The sequence below is a fragment of the Mandrillus leucophaeus genome, unplaced genomic scaffold (genome assembly GCF_000951045.1).
Source record: "Mandrillus leucophaeus isolate KB7577 unplaced genomic scaffold, Mleu.le_1.0 Scaffold1047, whole genome shotgun sequence".
Classification (NCBI taxonomy): domain Eukaryota; kingdom Metazoa; phylum Chordata; class Mammalia; order Primates; family Cercopithecidae; genus Mandrillus; species Mandrillus leucophaeus.
Genome location: NW_012098621.1, coordinates 575,277 through 591,882, shown reverse-complemented (window position 1 = coordinate 591,882; position 16,606 = coordinate 575,277). Strand labels below are relative to the sequence as shown.

Here is a 16,606-nt window from a genome sequence, read left to right as displayed (position 1 = left end):
ACATGGGGAACCCGTTGTGGTAATCTATGCTGATGTTTTATGTGCTTTTGCCTTCATTTTGCAAAATGACTTAATGCTGGGTTACATGTCTCTCTTTTTATGAATTCAGTCCTGCTCAGAGTGAAGCTTCTCCAGTGGCTTCTCCAGATCCCCAGCGCCAGGAGTGGTTTGCCCGGTACTTCACATTCTGAAAGAATTGTGTTGACACAGCTCTGTATGGACTGTTACTGAGAGCATGACTTTATACAGATTGATATGTAAATAGGCTTTCCTATGTCAAACACTGTGAATGAGAAAGTCTTTGTCTCTCCAATTTGAAAATGCACTGTATTTCCTGTGATATTTATTGGAATCATTCTATAAGGTACTATATGATGTGTGTAATTATAACTGTTATTTTTATTTGAGATGGAAGAGTCTTTAACCTTTGTAATTACTGCATAATAAATTTTGTTAGAACAAAAAATAATGCTTTTTATTTTTTTCTAAGTTTGCTTTAATTTTTAAATATTTTTTAATTCCAGGTAAGACTTGTCAACAAATTTTACTGCATTATAATCATGTCATATCAAATTATTTGACTTCAGTAATCATAACAAAATCAGGATAGGGAAATAGAAACCCTTGTTCCATTACAATGTGTAATTTTAACTGAATTGTTATCTAAATTTACAAAACTAGAATGAAAGTGCTCGTGTAAATTGTGGACTTTCAAGTATATGAAATACTGTTGACTTTTAGGTGTTCATTGTGTTTTTTTTTTTTCAGTTTTAATAGTTGAGATCTAGAACTGCAGTACAGTTAGTATCTATAATTAATACTATGTTTTATGGCCAAAAGTCATTGGGTAAGGAATAAATAGTCAATTTGATTTTAATTTGTCTTAAAGCCAGTTTGATAGTTTTCTAAATTGGCATAATTAATAGGGAGTGAGACATAAGGATCTGGAGCTCAGGAATAGAAAGACTGAGCTATAGATGTTTTGGAACATGGCATGTATGAGATAGAGAAAGCCACAGGTATGGATGAGAACAACAAGGAAGGGGGTTGAGGATAGAACTTTGGGAGAAACCAACATGTCAGGAACAGACAGGGTTTGAATGAGAATGAGAAGTAGAGTTACAGATCCAAAAAAGCATAGTGTCCTGGAAGAAGAAAGTTTCAGAGAGACCCAGCAGCCAGCCAACAATGTTAAATGCTGTAGGTATCAGGAAAGGGCAAAAATGAAAAGTGTCCATTGGCTTTGACAACTACAAGATGGTCTTAGCAAAAGCAGATTCAGAGTAACAGTGGCAACAAAAGCCAGATTCTAGGAAAAAGGGAAATGGAAGTCAAGGAAGTTGAGACAGTGAGTAAAAACCTCTCTTTGAAAAAAACTTAGTAATACATGGAAGAGGAAAGAGACAGTAAAGTCACAGACTGGGAAGGGTCAAGATGGGCTTTGTTTGTGTCTTTAGGAGACTTTATCACGCTTTCATTCTGGAGGAGAGAGAGGGAAATTAAAAGGACAGGAGGAGAAGGGGACCAACCTCCCATAGAGTACCTGAATCTTCTTCATAACTTCCCTGACTGAGCTTTTATACTTCTAGCGACAGGAAACTCCTTTCTCTGAGGGTAGCCTGGTGCTGCCACCACATGCCTTAACCTCTGTGACTCAGTCTCCTGGGCTATATAATAAATATTATCTTCCACCTTACCTTCCTAGAAGATAATATGAGATAGCTTATTAAAAGTCTTAGGAAAGGTATAAATTGCTACAGATGAGAAAATAGTTGTCTTGAAAAGTAGAAGAGCAAATGTATTAGAAAACTGTAAAAGGATTGTCAGGCATAATTGAGATCACAGACTATATATTTATGTTGAAATCCATCAGCATGATTGTGGGTTTTGCCCATCTTCAGCTACTAGCAGCAAGTTTCTAGGAAGGGATATTTGGACTTAACCAGGATTGGGATAGTGTTGGATAAGTATAAAGGAGAGAGGTAAAAGGAGCCAGAGTTTTTGCAGAAAAGTGATAATGTAAATATCATTATAACAACCTAACTACTTTTATGCTAGGATTTTAGAAGTAAAAGCACAGTGGACAGATACTATTAATTGCATTACCTTAGATATCAAATTGATTTTTACATATAGGTCAAGATGCTTAGTTCTTATTCTATTACTCCTTCAGAACCAATTATATGTAGGTATTAAATTTCACTAATGCTGTATCTTAAAATATTTACCTTTTCATCATCATAAAACATTGAGTTTCTAATTCGTGGCTTTTCTCCAAACACTACGATTTTAAATCTGGAGTGAAGAGATAGGTCCTAAGAGGTGAATAGTAAGGAATATTTTCTTTGTATATACAGTACTGTGTACTGCAGCTCAAGCAGAAAGAGGGCATCTTGATGAGCTAAACCACAATTGTTTGTTTTGCTGTGTCTTATGTTGTAGACAGTGTTAATGTGGATTAGAGGATGGGAAAGGAAAAATGTTAAATACAACATAGTTGGAAATGCTTTATTCATGTCCACAGGAACCATATACAAAAGTTTGTCAAAAAGCAATACAAATTAAATATTCAGAAATATATCACAATCAGATTTCTTAGTTAAGTATTCAGATTCCAAAACTGTGTTAATGATAAAAGCATATGAAAACATTTGCGAGCAATGTCTTGCTTTGGGTTCAGCTAAAAATTATCCGTAGGCAGTCTCTTATTTATTTTCATAAACAAAGAACATATTCTATCTTTCTAACAAATAAGATCAACAACATGATTTGAAATAGAGATATTCTTAGAAAATAATAAGATGCCTAAGTTTTCCTTTTTTTTTTTTTTTTTTAAATTTTTGAGGCAGGGTTTCACTCTTACCCAGGCTGGAGTGCAGTGGCATGATTACAGCTCACTTGCAGCCTTAACCTCCTGGGCTCAAATAATCCTCCCACCTCAGGGCCCTGAGTAGCTCGAACTAGAGTCATACACCACCACACCCAGCTAATTTTTGTATTTTTGTAGAAATGAGGTTCTGCCACATTGCCCAGGTTGGTCTCGAACTCCTGAGCTCAAGCAATACTCCTTGGCCTCCCGGTGTACTGGGATTACAGGCATATGCCACTACATTTTCCTTTCATTTTACCACGAATAGTCTAACATTGTCACATGATATCATTGCGATACTGGATTAAACCATATTTTGGTTTGGAAGGTTACTACATATTAGCCACCTCTGGTAATCCCAGGAATATTATCTCTCTAATTTTCTGAAGGTAGCAATATTTAATTTTAACAATATTCTGATTTGCTTTTATTAGCAGTCAAAACCTGTTTGAAATAGACTAAAGAGCACAGAAATGAACCCTCACATATGGCCAGATGACTTTCAACAAGGGTGATAGGACCATTCAATTGGGAAAAAGCAGTCTTTTCAACAAATGGTGCTGGAAAAAATGATATTCACGTGCAAAAGAATGAAGTTGGACTCTCGCCTTATAACACTATGTACAAAAATTCAAACTGGAACAAAGACTTGAACATAAAAGCTAAAACTATAAAACTTTTAGAAGTAAACATTGGATGACATTGGATTTGGTAATGATTTTTTAGATCTGATACCAAAAGCAAGGCAACAAGCAAAAATAATTGGACTTCATAAAAATTTAAAATTTCTGTGCATCAAAGGACACTATCAACAGAGTGAAAAGACACCCTTAAAGTGGGAGAAAATATTTGCCAAGCATATAACTGATAGGGGATTAATATCCAGGATACATAAAGAATTCCTGCCTGGGTGTGGCAGCTCACACCTGTAACCCTAACACTTTGGGAGGCTGAGGCCAGAGTATTGCTTGCGGACAGGAGTTAGAGACCAGCCTGGGCAACATGGCAAGACCCCGTCTCTACAAATTTGTTTTGTAAGTAGCTGGACGTGATGGTACACACTTGTCTCAACTACTAGGGAGGCAGAGGCAGGAGAATAACTTGAGCCCAGGTGTCTGAGGCTGCAGCAAGCTATGATCATGTCACTGCACTCCAGCCTGGGTGACAGTGAGACCCTGTCTCTTAAAAAAAAAACAAAAAACCATTTCTAAAACTCAACAACAAAATTCAAAATTGGGCAAAAGAATAGATATTTCTCCAAAGAAGATACACAAATGGCCAATAAGCTCATAAGATTCTGAGCTCATGCTCAGCATCACTAGTTACGATGAAAATGTAAGTCAAAATCACCATTAGACAAGATGCTTCTTAGGAAGGCTTTCATAAAAAATAAGACAAAAACAGAAAATAACAAATGTTGCTAAGGATGTGGAGAAACTGGAGCCCTTGTGGGAATGTCAAATGGCAAAACTACTGTAGAAAACAGGGAGTTCTTCAAAAAATTAAGTAGAATCACCATATGATCCAGCAATTCTACTTCTAGGTATATACCCAAAAGCAGGGACACAGATACTTGTACACTAATGGTGCTAGCATCATTATTCACAAGAGACTAGAGGTGAAAACAACCCAAATGGCCATCAGCAGATGAATGGAAAAATAGAATATGGTATAAACATACTTTGGAACATTATTCAGTCTTAAAAAGAAATAAAATTCTGATATATCTTACAACATGAATGAACCTTGAAAACGTTATGCTAAGTAAAATAAGCCAGACAAAAGACCACATGCTGTACGATTCCATTTACCTGAATAGGCAAATTCATAAAGATGGAAACAAAAATAGATGTTACCAAGGGTAGAGTTGGGAGGACAGGGGAGTTTTTTTAATGGATACAGCATTTCTGTTTGGAATGATTTTTGTGGCGTTCTGGAGATGGACAGTGGTAGTGTTGCACAACATTATCAATGAACTTAATGCCACTGAATTGGATACTTAAATATGATTGAAATGGCAATTTAAAGTTATGTGTATTTTACCACAATTTAAGAGGGCTAAGTAATGGGGTATTATCTCAGTGACTCTGCATTGGATTCTGAATAAACACAATAATTAAGTTATAAATTGCTATATTTGCCAGTTAAGGTGAAATCGCTCCTGTTTAAGATTCATTACGTTTGCTTTTTTCTCCATGCCATTTTCTGTATGAATGTTCTGCTATTTGGTACCTCAGCATATGTTTAAGTAGCAGTATCTGAACAGAAGGTGCTTGGAATACACGGAGAACGATAACCTAAGATTACCTCGGATGCCTGGGGAGTGTCATGTACAGACCAACTTATGGGTTCTATCTTTAGTATTACCAAGGCATTTATTTTTATTTATTTATTATTTTTTAGAGATGGGTTCTTGGCTGTGTTGCACAGGCTGGTCTCGAACTCCTGGGCTCATGTGATCCTCCTGCCTCAGCCTCCCAAGTAGCTGGGATTACAGGCACATACCACTGTGCCTGACTCCAAGGCATTCACACTTCTTATCTCTCAGTTTTTGGGGCTCTGTGAAGGCTTTTTTCATGGCTTCACAGTGAATTACACATTCCTTCCTAGGTGCATCCATAGCACTTACTTAGTAGCTATTGGTTATTCAACATATTTATTGGGTGACAGGTATTACTTAATGTGGTTGGGATAGGTTGAACAAAACACATGTATCCCTGTCCTCATGGAACTCAGACTGGATGTAGCCACCACGCCCAGGCTACAATGCCTGATTCCTACTGGGTTATTGGATTAATTGAATGAAACAGGTATGTTATCTTTAACAGAAAAACTGATGCCATGTGTATGTGTCCACACACATGCTTGTGTATGTGATTGTAGATAGATAAATTCCTTTAAATTGTAAGTTTATTACCATTTTATATTTAATGTATCTGTATATACACGTGAAAAATTCATACACTGCTTCAATCAAAAAGGTTTACAAGTGACTACACAGAAGACACTAAAAGTGTATATTCTTTATTCAAACTACTAATAGTTGTGGAAAATCAGGACTAATTGAAAGGAGAATACAGATGTGTAATTGAAGGCCAACATAACCAGGCTTCAACTTCAGTGTTTTCTCCATGCATCTTTGAGCTAGGCTGATGCTCAAAGGCTAGCTGATGACCCTTATCAGAAAAGAGGAAGGATTTTCAGGAGAAAAAGCTTTCCTGGCCTTGAGTTCTAAAAGGAATTCCTCATTTAGGACTTTTTAATAGAAGACATTTAGATGATGTCATGATTGATATTCTCAATTATTTTTACAACGAAAGCTGCGGTAAGTTTCACAAAGCTGTTTCTTTAAGTAACCTTTGATAAAAAGGGAAATTACAGCATTTAAGAATAATTCAATGTAAGAGTCTGCAAAATGTGCCAGACTAGTAAGTAGTAGCTGTCTAGTGGCCTAATCTGATGCAAGGATAAAATTGAGAATAAAGGAATGAAAAGCCCATTGGACAACCTTCCTTAAATGTCGCTTCTGTCAGGCTTTTGGCTAACAGTAAAAGGTTGCAATCTGGCAAGTTAATAATAATACCTGTAATGCTGCTATTTTATATTTCTGGTGATAGAACCATATGGAAATAGTAGACGACATCAAATTATGAAATCAGAGATAAGCTATGTTATTGCCATCTTCTCTGACCATTTCATTTCAAGCAAAATGAAAGTTTTCCTCAGAAGGCTGCTTCTATAGTAAATGAATATATTTTAGTTCTATAAAGCCCTCTTTGCTGTATTTCCAGAGTTCCACATCATAAATCATAGCTGAAATAACTTTGGCTGGAACATTTTTAAAGCAGCTGTTGATAGCATCTACCATGGCCAAAGAAGAGCCTAGTTATGTACCCTGAAGCATCATTGTAGAGCTGCATGACTTACCGGTGTAAGATTTAGTTGCAAAATGTCCTTCCAGAAAACTAAAATTCAGTGGCTGGGTGGCAATCTTATAAACCAATTATAGGTTGTGAAAACGTCACTGATTTTATTTTCATTTAGTAGCTTTATTGAATAACTATTATGTACCAGTTACTACTGAAAATACATTTGTAATTTATGTCAAGCCACTTTTTTCTACTAATAATTTAAAAATAGGACCACAAACTGTGCTCTAAAGAATGTTATCCACAGGAACAGAAAACCAAACACCGCATGTTCTCATTTATAATTGGGAGCTGAACAATGAGAACACATGGGCACATGCTGGGGAACAACACACACTGAGGCCTGTCGGGGGTGGGGGACGTGAGGGAGAGCATCAGGAAGAATAGCTAATGGATACTGGGCTTAATACCTAGGTGATGGGATGATCTATGTAGCAAACCGCCATGGCACACGTTTACCTATGTAACAAACCTGCACATGTACCCCTGAACTTAAAAGTTGAAGGAAAAAAGTCATTCCGATGGCACTCTTTTATGTAAGGTTTCTTTTGCTTAGTATAATGCATTCGAGATTCATCCAAATTGTTGCATGTATCAGTAGTTGGTTCCTCTTTCTTGCTGAGTAGTGGTTCGTTGCAGATATGCCAGTTTGTATATCTGTTTCCTTGTTGATAGACATTTGGTTTGTCTCTAGTTTTTGATTCTTATGAATAAAGCTATGAACATTCATGTAAAAAAAAAGAATGTTGTCAGCAAATAGAGGAAATTCATCCTTCTATTGGCTACGACAGCTAGGCACGCATCAGGTCTCATATGCATCCACAAAGATCAGTCCACAAAGATCAGTCTAGCAATCAGAACCCAATTTAAAGTGTTCTAGTAATTTAAAATGTTTATAATGTACTCAATTTTAGATGTTTAATAAAATGAGTTATGCAACGAGTTCCAGGTCCCACTATTGAGTGGGTGGGTGGGTAGGTGTGTAGGCTTCACAAAATTACACATTTGGGGCACCTGAGAATTAATAGGGATTTTGTGCCCAGCCAGAATTAACGTAAGCAAATAAGTGAAATATCTCTATAATGAAAGCCATAAAACATTGGTGAAAGAAATTGAAGAGGACACATGCACACAAAAGGAAAGATACTCCATTTTCATGAATGGGAAGACTAAATATTGTTAAAATATTCATACTACCCAAAGCAACTTTTGGATTCAGTGCAATTCCAATCAAAATACCTAAGACATTCTTCACAGAAATAGGAAAAGAAATCTTAAAATGTGTATGAAGTCACAAAAGACCCAGAATAGCCAAAGTTATCCTGAGCAAAAAGAACATAACTGGAGGAATCACATTACCTGACTTCAAATCATGCTACAGATCTGTAAGTAACCAAAACAGCATGGTACTGGCATAAAAACAGACACATAGACCAAGAGAACAGAATAGAGAATGCAGAAACAAATCCATACATCTCCAGTGAACTCATTTTCAACAAAATTGCCAAGAACATACATTGGGGAAAGCACAATCTCTTCAATCAATAACAGTGCTGGGAAAGTGATACACGTATTCAGAAGAGTGAGACTAGACTGCTCCCTCTCACCATATACAAAAATTACATCCAAATGGATTAAAGACTTAAATCCAAGACCTCGAACTACGAAACTACTCCAAGAAAACTCTATCTCCATGAGTTTGTGAACCCCGAAAATCTGAGACAGTTTCAGTTAATTTGGGAAGTTTATTTTGGCAAGGTTAAGAATGTGCACGAGACACAGCCTCAGGAGGTCCTGACAACATGTGCCTCAGGTGGTCAGAGCACAGTTTGGTTTTATACATCCTAGGGAGACATGAGACATCAATCAGCATATGCAAGATGAACATTGTTTCAGTTTGGAAAGGTGGGACAACTCGAAGCAAAGGCAGGAAGACTCGAAGTGGGGAGGGGGCTTCCAAATTATAGGTAGATATAAGAAGCAAATGGTTGCATTCTTCTGAGTTTCTGATGAGCCTCTCTAAAGGAGGCAATCAGATATGTATTTATCTCAGGGAGCAAGGGGGTGACTTTGAATAGAATGGGAAGCAGGTTGGCCCTAAGCAGTTCCCAGCTTGACTTTTCCCTTTAGCTTAGCAATTTAGGGGCCCTAAGATTGTCCTTTCACAAGTTCAATTGTTTTGATTTTTAGCTCCCCCAAATATGTGAGAACATGCAAAGTCTGTCTTTCTGTGCCTGGTTTATTTCATTTAATATAATGGCCTCCAGTTCCATCTATGTTGTTGTAAATGACAGCAACACATTCTTTTTTATGGCTGAAGAGTACTCTATTGTGTATATGTACCCCATTTTTTAAAATCCATTCGTCTGTTGATAGACGCTTAGGTTGCTCATAAATCTTGGCTATTGTAAATAGTGCCGTAACAAACATGGGAGTGCAGATATCCCTGCCATATTCTGATTCCCTTTCTTTTGGGTATATACCTAGCAGTGGGATTGATGGATCACATTTTTAATTTTTGAGGAACCTCCAAGCTGTTCTCCATAGTAGCTGTACTCATTTACATTCCCACCAACAGTGTACAAGAGTTCACTTTTCACTATATGCTTACTAGTATTTATTATTGCTTGTCTTTTGGATGAAAGCCTTTCTTTTTTCTTTTTTGAGACAGAGTTTTGCTCTTGTCATCCAGGCTGGAGTGCTATGGCATGATCTTGGTTCACTGTAACCTCTGCCTCCTGGGTTCAAGTGATTCTCTCGCCTCAGCCTCCCGAGTAGCTGGGACTACAAGCATGCACCACTACACCCGGCTAATTTTTTTGTATTTTAAGTAGAGACTTAGTAGAGATGGGGTTTCACCATGTTGGCCAGGCTGCTCTTGAACTCCTGACCTCTGGTAATCCACTGCCTCGGCCTCCTAAAGTGTTGGGATTACAGGCATGAGCCACTGTGCCTAGCCAATAAAAGTCATTTTAACTGGAGTGAGATGATATCTCATTGTTGTTCTGATTTGCATTTCTCTGACGATCAGTGATGTTCAGCACCTTTTCACATGCCTGTTTGCCATTTGTCTATTCAGATCTTTTGCCCATCTTCTAATTGAATTATTAGATATTTTTCCCACTGAGTTTTTTTTGGGCTTCTTATCTATTCTGGTTATTAATCTCTGATAGATGAATAGTATGCAAATATTTTTTCCTATTCTGTGGGTTGGATCTTCACTTTGTTGTTGATTGTTTACTTTGCTGTGCAGAAGTCTTTATTTTGATATAATCCCATTTGTCCAATTTTGCTTTGATTGCTTCTGCTTGTGGGGTATTACTCAAAAAATCTTTGCCCGCTCCAATGTCCTACAGAGTTTCTTCAATGTTTTCTTGCAGTAGTTTTATAGTTTGAGGTCTTGGATTTAAGTCTTTAATCCATTTGGATGTAATTTTTGTATATGGTGAGAGGTAGCGGTCTAGTCTCGCCTTCTGAATACGTGTATCATTTTCCCAGCACTATTATTGATTGAAGAGATTGTGCTTTCCCCAATGTATGTTCTTGGCAATTTTGTTGAAAATGAGTTCACTGGAGATGTATGGGTTTGTTTCTGCATTCTCTATTCTGTTCTCTTGGTCTATGTGTCTGTTTTTATGCCAGTACCATGCTGTTTTGGTTACTTATAGCTCTGTAGCATGATTTGAAGTCAGGTAATATGATTCCTCCAGTTATGTTCTTTTTGCTCAGTATAACTTTGGCTATTCCGGGTCTTTTGTAGCTCCATACATATTTTAAGATTTTTCTTCCTATTTCTGTGAAGAATGTCTTAGGTATTTTGATTGGAATTGCATTGAATCTGTAGGTTGCTTTGGGTAGTACAAATATTTTAACAATATTTAGTCTTCCCATCCATGAAAATGGAGTATCTTTCCTTTTGTGTGTGTGTCCTTTTCAGTTTCTTTCACCAATGTTTTATGCTTTCATTATAGAGATATTTCACTTATTTGCTTAAGTTAATTCCTAGGAATTTAATTTTCCTTGTAGCTATTCTAAATGGCCTTAATTTATTGATTCCTTTTCAGATTGTTTGCTTTTGGCATATAGAAATGCTACTGATTTTTATGTTGATTTTGTATCCTGCAACTTTACTGAATTTGTTTATCAGTTTTACTAGTTTTTTGTTGGGGTCTTTAGGTTTTTCCAAATATAAGATCATATCTGCAAACAAGGATAATTTGCCTTCTTTATTTCCAATTTGGATGTCCTTTATTTCTTTCTCTTGTCTGATTGCTCTAGCTAGGGCTTTCAGTACTATGTTGGATAACAGTGGTGACAATGGGCATCTTTGTCATGTTCTAGGTCTAAAAAGAAAGCCCGTTTTCAGTTTTTCCCAATTCAGTATGATACTAGCTGTGGGTCTGTTGTATATGGATTTTATGTTGAGGTACGTTCCTTCTATACCCAAGTTTTTGAGGGTTTTTCTTATAAAGGAATGTTGAATTTTATCAAAGGCTTTTTCAGCATCAATTGAAATGTTCATATAGTTTTTGTCTTCCATTCTGTTGATATAATGTATCACACTGAGTTTGGTTTACTAGTATGTCTCCTCTATGCCAGTTTTGCTGGTGGTTTTAATCATAAAGGATGCTGAATTTTGTCAAATGCTTTTTCTGCATCTGTTGAGATAATCACATGATTTTTGTTTTTAATTCTGTTTATGTGATGTATCACATGTATTGACTCGTGTATGTTAAACCATCCCTGCATCCCTGGTAAGAAACCCACTTGATTATGGTGTATTATCGTTTTAATATGCTGTTGGAATTGGTTAGCTAGTATTTGGTCGAGGATTTTTGCATCTGTGTTCATCAGGGATATTGGTCTGTAGTTTTCTTTTCTTTTTTTTTTTCTTTTTTCTTTTTTTGAGACATAGTCTCCCTCTGTTGCCCAGGTAGGAGTGCAGTGGCACGATCTTGGCTCACTGCAAGCTCCGCCTCCAGGATTCACACCATTCGCCTTCCTCAGCCTCCCAGTAGCTGGGACTACAGGCGCCCGCCACCACGCCCGGCTAATTTTGTATTTTTAGTGGAGACGGAGTTTACCAGGATGTTACCAGGATGGTGTCGATCTCCTGACCTCGTCGTGATCCGTCTGCCTCGGCCTCCCAAAGTGCTGGGACTACAGGCGTGAGCCACTGTGCCCAGCTGTAGTTTTCTTTTTTCATTATGTCCTTTCCTAGTTTTGGTATCAAGATGATACCGGATTCATAGAATGATTTAGGAAGGGGCCAGACGCCATGGCGCATGCCTGTAATCCCAGCAATTTGGGAGGTCATGGCAGATAGATTGCTTGAGCTCAGGAGTTTGAGACCAGCCTGGGCAACATAGTGAAATCCTGTCTCTACCAAAAACACAAAAAACGAGCCGGGCATGGTGGTGTGCACCTGTGTTCCCAGCTACTTGGGAGGCTGAGGCAGGAGGATCACTTGAGCCTGGGAGGCGGAGGTTGCAGTGAGCTGAGATTGCACCACTGCACTCCAGCCCAGGCAACAGAGTGAGACCCTATCTCCAAAAAAAAAGAAGAAGAAGAAGAGAAGAGAAAAGAGAGAATGATTTATGAAGAATTCCCTCTTTCTTTATCTTTTGGAATAGTTTCAGTAAGACTGGTACCAATTCTTCTTTGAATGCCTGATAGAATTCAGCTGTGAATCCATCTGGTCCTGGACTTTTTTTCATTAGTAAATTTTTTTTTTTATTACTGTTTCAATCTCACTACTTGTTATTGGTCTGTTCAGAGTTTCTATTTCTTCCTGATTTAATCTACGAGGATTGTATATATGCAGGGATTTATTCATCGCCTCTAGCTTTTTTAGTTTGTGCAAATAAAGGTGTTCATAGTAGCCTTGGATGATCTTTTGCATTTCTGTGATATCAATTGCAATATCACCCATTTTGTTTCTAATTGAGCTTCTTTGGATCTCTCTTCTTGGTTAATCTCGCTAATGGTCTAATTTTTTAAAATCTTCTCAAAGGAACCAGCTTTTTAATTTAACTTTTGTAATTTTTTGTTTCAATTTCATTTAATTCTGCTCTGATCTTTGTTATTTCTTTTCTTCTGCTGGGTTTTGGTTTGGTTTGTTCTTGTTTCTCTAGCTCCTTGAGGTGTGATCTTAGATTCTATTTGTGCTTTTTCAGACTTTTTGACGTAGGCATACAATGCTATGAACTTTTCTCTTAGCACTGCTTTTGCTGTATCCCAGAGGTTTGATAAGTTGTGTCACTATTATCACTGAGTTCCAAAACTTTTAATTTCCATCTTGACTTCATTGTTGGCTCAAGGGTCATTCAGGAACAGATTATTTAATTTCCATGTATTGGTATAGTTTTGAGGGTTCCTTCCTTTTGGAGTTAATTTATCATTTTATTCCACTGTGGTTTGAGAGGACACTTAATATAATTTTGATTTTCTTACATTAATGGAGACTTGTTTTGTGGCCTATCATATGGTCTATCTTGGAGAATGTTCCATGTGCTGATGAAAAGAATGTATGTTCTGCAGTTGTTGCATAGAATGTTCTGTAAATATCTGTTAAGTCCATTTGTTCTAGGGTATAGTTTAAATCCATTAGACTTTCTGTCTTGATGACTTATCTCGTGCTATCAGTGGAGTATTAAAGTCCCCCACTATTATTGTGTTGCCATCTATCTCATTTCTTAGGTCTAGTAATAATTGTTTTATAAATTTGGGAGATCCAGTGTTAGGTGCATATATATTTAAGATTGTGATATTTTCCTGTTGGATTGATCCTTTTATCATTATATAATGCCCTCTTTGTCTTAACTGTTGTTGCTTTTGATATAAGAATAGCTACTCCTTGGCCCTTGGCATATATTTGCATGGATTACCTTTTTTTCGAGACGGAGTCTTGCACTATCACCCGGGCTGGAGTGCAGTGGCGTGATCTCTGCTCACTGCAAGCTCCATCTCCTGGGTTCATGCCATTCTCCTGTCTCAGCCTCCCGAGTAGCTGAGACCACAGATGCCCACCACCATGTCTGGCTAATGTTTTGTATTTTTAGTAGAGATGGAGTTTCGTCATGTTAGCCAGGATGGTCTCAATCTCCTGACCTTGTGATCTGCCCGCCTCAGTCTCCCAAAGTGCTGGGATTACAGGCGTAAGCCACCATGCCCAGCATGGAATATCTTTTTCTACCACTTTACCTTAAGTTCATGTGAGTCTTTATGTGTTAGGTGAGTCTCTGGAAGATAGCATTCTGCCATTCTGTATCTTTTAAATGGAGTATTTAGACCATTTACATTCAACGTTACTATTGAGATGTGAGGTACTGTTTTATTCATCATGCTAGTTGTTGCCTGAATACCTTGTTGTTGTTGTTGTTTTTATAGGCCCTGTGAGATTTATGCTTTAAGGAGATTCTATTTTGGTGTGTTTTGAGGTTTTGTTTCAAGATTTAGAGCTCCTTTTAGCAGTTCTTGTAGTCCTGGCTTAATAATGTAAAATTCTCTCAGCATTTGTTTGCCTGAAAAATATTTTATCTGTCCTCTATTTATGAAGCTGTTTTGTTGGATACAAAATTCCTGGCTGGCAATTATTTTGTTTTAGGAGGCTAAAGATAGGACCCCAATCCCTTCTGCTTGTAGAGTTTCTGCTAAAAAAAACTGCTGTTAATCTGATAGGTTTTCCTTTATAGGTTACTTGATGCTTTTGCCTTACAGCTCTTAAGATTCTTTCCTTTGTCTTGACTTTAGGTAACCTGATGACTTTGTGCCTAGGTGATGATGATCTTTTAGAAATTTCCCAGGTGTTCTTTGAGCGTCTTGTATTTGGGTGTCTAGATCTTTAGTGAGGCCATGAAAGTTTTCCTCGATTATTCCCTCAAATAATTTTTCCAAACTTTTGGATTTCTCTTCTTCCTCAGGAATGCCAATTATTCTTAGGTTTGGCCATTTAACATAATCCCAAATTTCTTGGATGCTTTGTTCATTTTTTAAAATTTATTTTCCTTTGTGTTTGTTGATTGAGTTAATTTGAGAGTCTTGTCTTTGAGCTCTGAAGTCCTTTCTTCTACTTGTTCTAGGCTATTGTTGACACTTTCCAGTGAACTTTGTATTTCTCTAAGTGTGTCTTTCATTTCCAGAAGTTGTGATTGTTTTTTCTTTCTAATATCTACTTCTCTGGAGATTTTTTCATTCATATCCTGTATTTTTGTTTTTATTTCATTAAGTTAGTTTTCACCTTTCTCTGGTGTCTCCTTCAGTAGCTTAATAATCAACCTAAATTATTTATGTGGCAATTAAGAGATTTCTTCTTGGTTTGGATCCATTGCTGGGGAATTAGTGTGGTCTTTTAGGGGTGATATAAAACTTTTGTTTTGTCATATTACCAGAATTGTTTCTCTGATTCCTTCTCATTTGGGTAGACTATTTTAGTGGAAAAATCTGGAACTCAAAAACTGCTGTTCGGATTCTTTTGTCCCATGCAGTGATCCCTTGATGTGGTGCACTCTCCCTTCCCCTGGGATGGAGTTTCCTTGGAGCCTGATTGCAGTGATTATTACCCTTCTAGGTCTAGCCACCCAGCAGGGCTATCAGGCTCCAGACTGGTGCTGGAAAATGTCTATAAAGAGTCCTGGGATGTGACTTGTTATTGGTCTGTTCAGGTTTTGGATTTCTTCATGGCTCAATATTGGTAGGTTGTATGTGTTTAAGAATTTATCCATTTCTTCTAGGTCTTCTAAGTTGTTAGCATAAAGTTGCTCACAGAAGCCACGAATAAGCCTCTAAATTTTTGCAGTATTAGTTGTAATGTCTCCTTTTTCATCTCTGATTTTATTTATTTGGCTCTTCTCTTGTTTTTTCTTGGACTGGCTAAAGGTTTGTCAATTTTATGTTTTCAAAAAACTTTTAGTTTTATTGATCATTTTTACTGTTTTGTTTGTTTCAATTGTATTTACTTATGCTCTGATTTTTATTTCTTATCTTCTACTAACTTTAGGTTAGATGACTCTTGCTTTTCTAGTTCCTTAAGATGCACTGTTAGGTTATTTAAAGTTTTTCTTCTTTTTTGATGTAGGCACTTATAGCTATAAACTTCCCTCTTAGTACTACTTTCACAGTATTCCATAAGTTTTCGTATGTTGTGTTACATTGTCATTTGTTACAAGAAGTTTTCCAGTTTTCTTAATTTCTTCATTGACCCCTGGTCATTCAGCACCATGGTGTTTAATTTATATGTGTTTGTATAGTTTCCAAAATTCCTCTTGTTGTTATTGATTTCTTGTTTTATTCCACTGTGGTCAGAGAAGATGCTTGATATTATTTCAATGTTTAAAAATGTTTTAAGACTTGTTTTGTTACCTAACATATGGTCTATTCGTGAGAATAATCCATGTGCTGAGGAAACGAATGTGTATATATTTATAATTGTTATATCCCCTTTCTGAATTGACCCTTTATCATTATATAGTGATCTTTTCATCTCTTCTTAGAGTTTTTAATCTTGAAATCTATTTTATCTTATGTAAGTATAGCTAGTCCTGCTCTTTTTTGGTTTCCATTGCCATGGAATATACTTTTTCCATTCCTTTGTTTTCAGTTTATCTGTGTCTTTATAGTTGAATTGTGTTTCTTGTAGGCAATAGATCTTTGGGTCTTATCTTTTTATCCATTTAACCAATCTGTGTCTTTTGATTGGAGAGTTTAGTCCATTTGCATGTAATGTTGTTATTGTTAAGTAAGGTCTTACTCCTGTCATTTTGTTATTTGTTTTCTGGTTGTTTTGTGGTCTTCTCTTCCTTTTCACCTT

At 36.8% G+C, this 16,606-nt stretch overlaps 1 protein-coding gene and 1 long non-coding RNA gene across 4 annotated transcripts in view; one reads left to right on the top strand and one right to left on the bottom strand.

Moving 5' to 3' along the window:
- The window catches only part of FAM184A (family with sequence similarity 184, member A), a 67,429-nt gene extending 66,970 nt beyond the window's left edge, over positions 1 to 459 (top strand). For all 3 annotated transcript variants that reach the window (XM_011980648.1, XM_011980640.1, XM_011980633.1), the window contains one exon: positions 110 to 459. In XM_011980648.1, the coding sequence (XP_011836038.1) occupies positions 110 to 191 (82 nt within the window). In that variant the 3' untranslated portion in view covers positions 192 to 459. The remainder of the gene's footprint in view (positions 1 to 109) is intronic.
- The window catches only part of LOC105540154, a 90,700-nt gene that overhangs the window by 49,709 nt on the left and 24,385 nt on the right, over positions 1 to 16,606 (bottom strand). The gene's annotated exons all lie outside the window — the stretch shown is intronic.